Here is a 1,483-nt window from a genome sequence, read left to right as displayed (position 1 = left end):
CAAAAAAAAAAAAAAAAAAAAAAATAGACTTGATTCCTGCTGCTAATAGGTAAAATAGTGGTAATTTAGGAGTATTTCATGAGAGCTGGTCACACAGGTATGTAAGTGGAATTTGTAGGCATATAATTTAGGATTTATGATTGGGCATGGTTTTGTACACCTGTAATCCTAGCACTTGGGAGGCGGAGACAGGAGGGTCGTCATGAGTTCAAGGCCAGCCTGGGCAACGTAGTGAGTTCGAGGCCAACCTGAATTATAGAGTGAGACTCTGTCTCAAAAAACCAAAAACAGGGCCTGGGATTTAGCTCAGTGGTGCCACACCTGCCTCACAAGCACAGGCCCTGAGGTCCATCCCCAGTACCAAAAACGAAGTGGGATGGATTTGTGAGCATTAGGTCAGTGAAACTTCAGTTTTAAGGTATACATATGCGTTTCGACATGTATATATTATACATATTCATAAACTGCATAGGACAGGGACCACGGAAGATGAAACTGACCAGTGGAGTCCTGGTCCCCAGGTCTCTGTCACCCCCAGGCCATACATGACACTGCACAGCCAGGCCTGGGGACAGACAGAGGCAGGAGCCAGCGGCCTGCACCCCTGCTCTTTGTCCCTCTGTCCCACGCACACCAGGGCTAATATTTACCTCGCAAATAGGAAGTGGGGGAGGGGTGGGCGCAGCTGGGCCCGAAGCTGCTAGGCTGGCCCAGGGGAAAGAGGCCCTGTCACCCTGTCAAGGAGGCAAGACTGAGGACAGACAGAGGCCCAGGGGCCCCGGATACGACGCCTCCTACAGGCCACCTCACACACAAACACTTCCCGGGGCCAGCCAGGAAGGAGAAGAGGCAGCCGTCACCTGCTGAGAGGCTGGGGCCAGCGTGTGCCTGTGCCCAGAAGTCTTTGGCAAGGGGGCAGCTTCTTTCTATTGAGACAGGGTCTCACTGTGTCGCCCAGGCTGGCTTTGAACTCCTCCTGCCTCAGCCTCCCAAGTGCAGGGATTACAGAGTACCACGCCCAGTTAGATCTGTTGACTCTTAAACACTTAACATATTTCTCAGGCTTGGCTGATGTCCCTTAGTCCTCCTCACAAAGCCTTAATTCCCACTACACAGAATGACTGACGCTTGCACACATAAATGCCACCAGCAGTGCTTTGGGGTTGGACAGCTTGGGAATCCCGGGGCCACACGTGTCAGGGAGGCAGCACAGGGACAGTGGCCATGGCCCCTTCCCTGCGGCCCCCTCCCTGAGACTGTCCGTCCCTGGCCCCAGGAGGGCCTGTCCTCCAGATGGGGGGGCGCTTGTCCCCACAGCCCTGACCCGTTGACCTGTCCCTGTGCGCTGATTTCTTCATGTTGGTTCAACATTAACCCGGCAGGCTCAGAATGTCCCGGAGCCCGGTGGGACACCCTCGTGCCATGGCGCACGTCGGAGGCCTGCGGCTGCCCAGCTGCCTGGCCCTGGCGGCCCTGCTCAGCC

The 1,483-nt window shown here is 55.2% G+C and overlaps 1 protein-coding gene across 1 annotated transcript in view; it reads left to right on the top strand.

Moving 5' to 3' along the window:
* Positions 1-1,366: 1,366 nt before the first annotated feature.
* F2 (coagulation factor II, thrombin) overlaps positions 1,367-1,483 on the top strand; it is a gene marked incomplete at its 3' end in the record, with an annotated part of 11,995 nt that continues 11,878 nt past the window's right edge. Inside the window, exon 1 of the mRNA XM_033756810.1 lies at positions 1,367-1,483. This exon is cut by the window's right edge and continues 15 nt beyond it. Within this exon, the coding sequence (XP_033612701.1) occupies positions 1,390-1,483 (94 nt within the window).

The sequence above is a fragment of the Fukomys damarensis genome, unplaced genomic scaffold (genome assembly GCF_012274545.1).
Source record: "Fukomys damarensis isolate Sample0158 unplaced genomic scaffold, DMR_v1.0_HiC HiC_scaffold_27, whole genome shotgun sequence".
Lineage (NCBI taxonomy): Eukaryota > Metazoa > Chordata > Mammalia > Rodentia > Bathyergidae > Fukomys > Fukomys damarensis.
The sequence above is the reverse complement of the archived record's forward strand: the minus strand, read 5'-3'. Positions and strand labels throughout refer to the sequence as shown.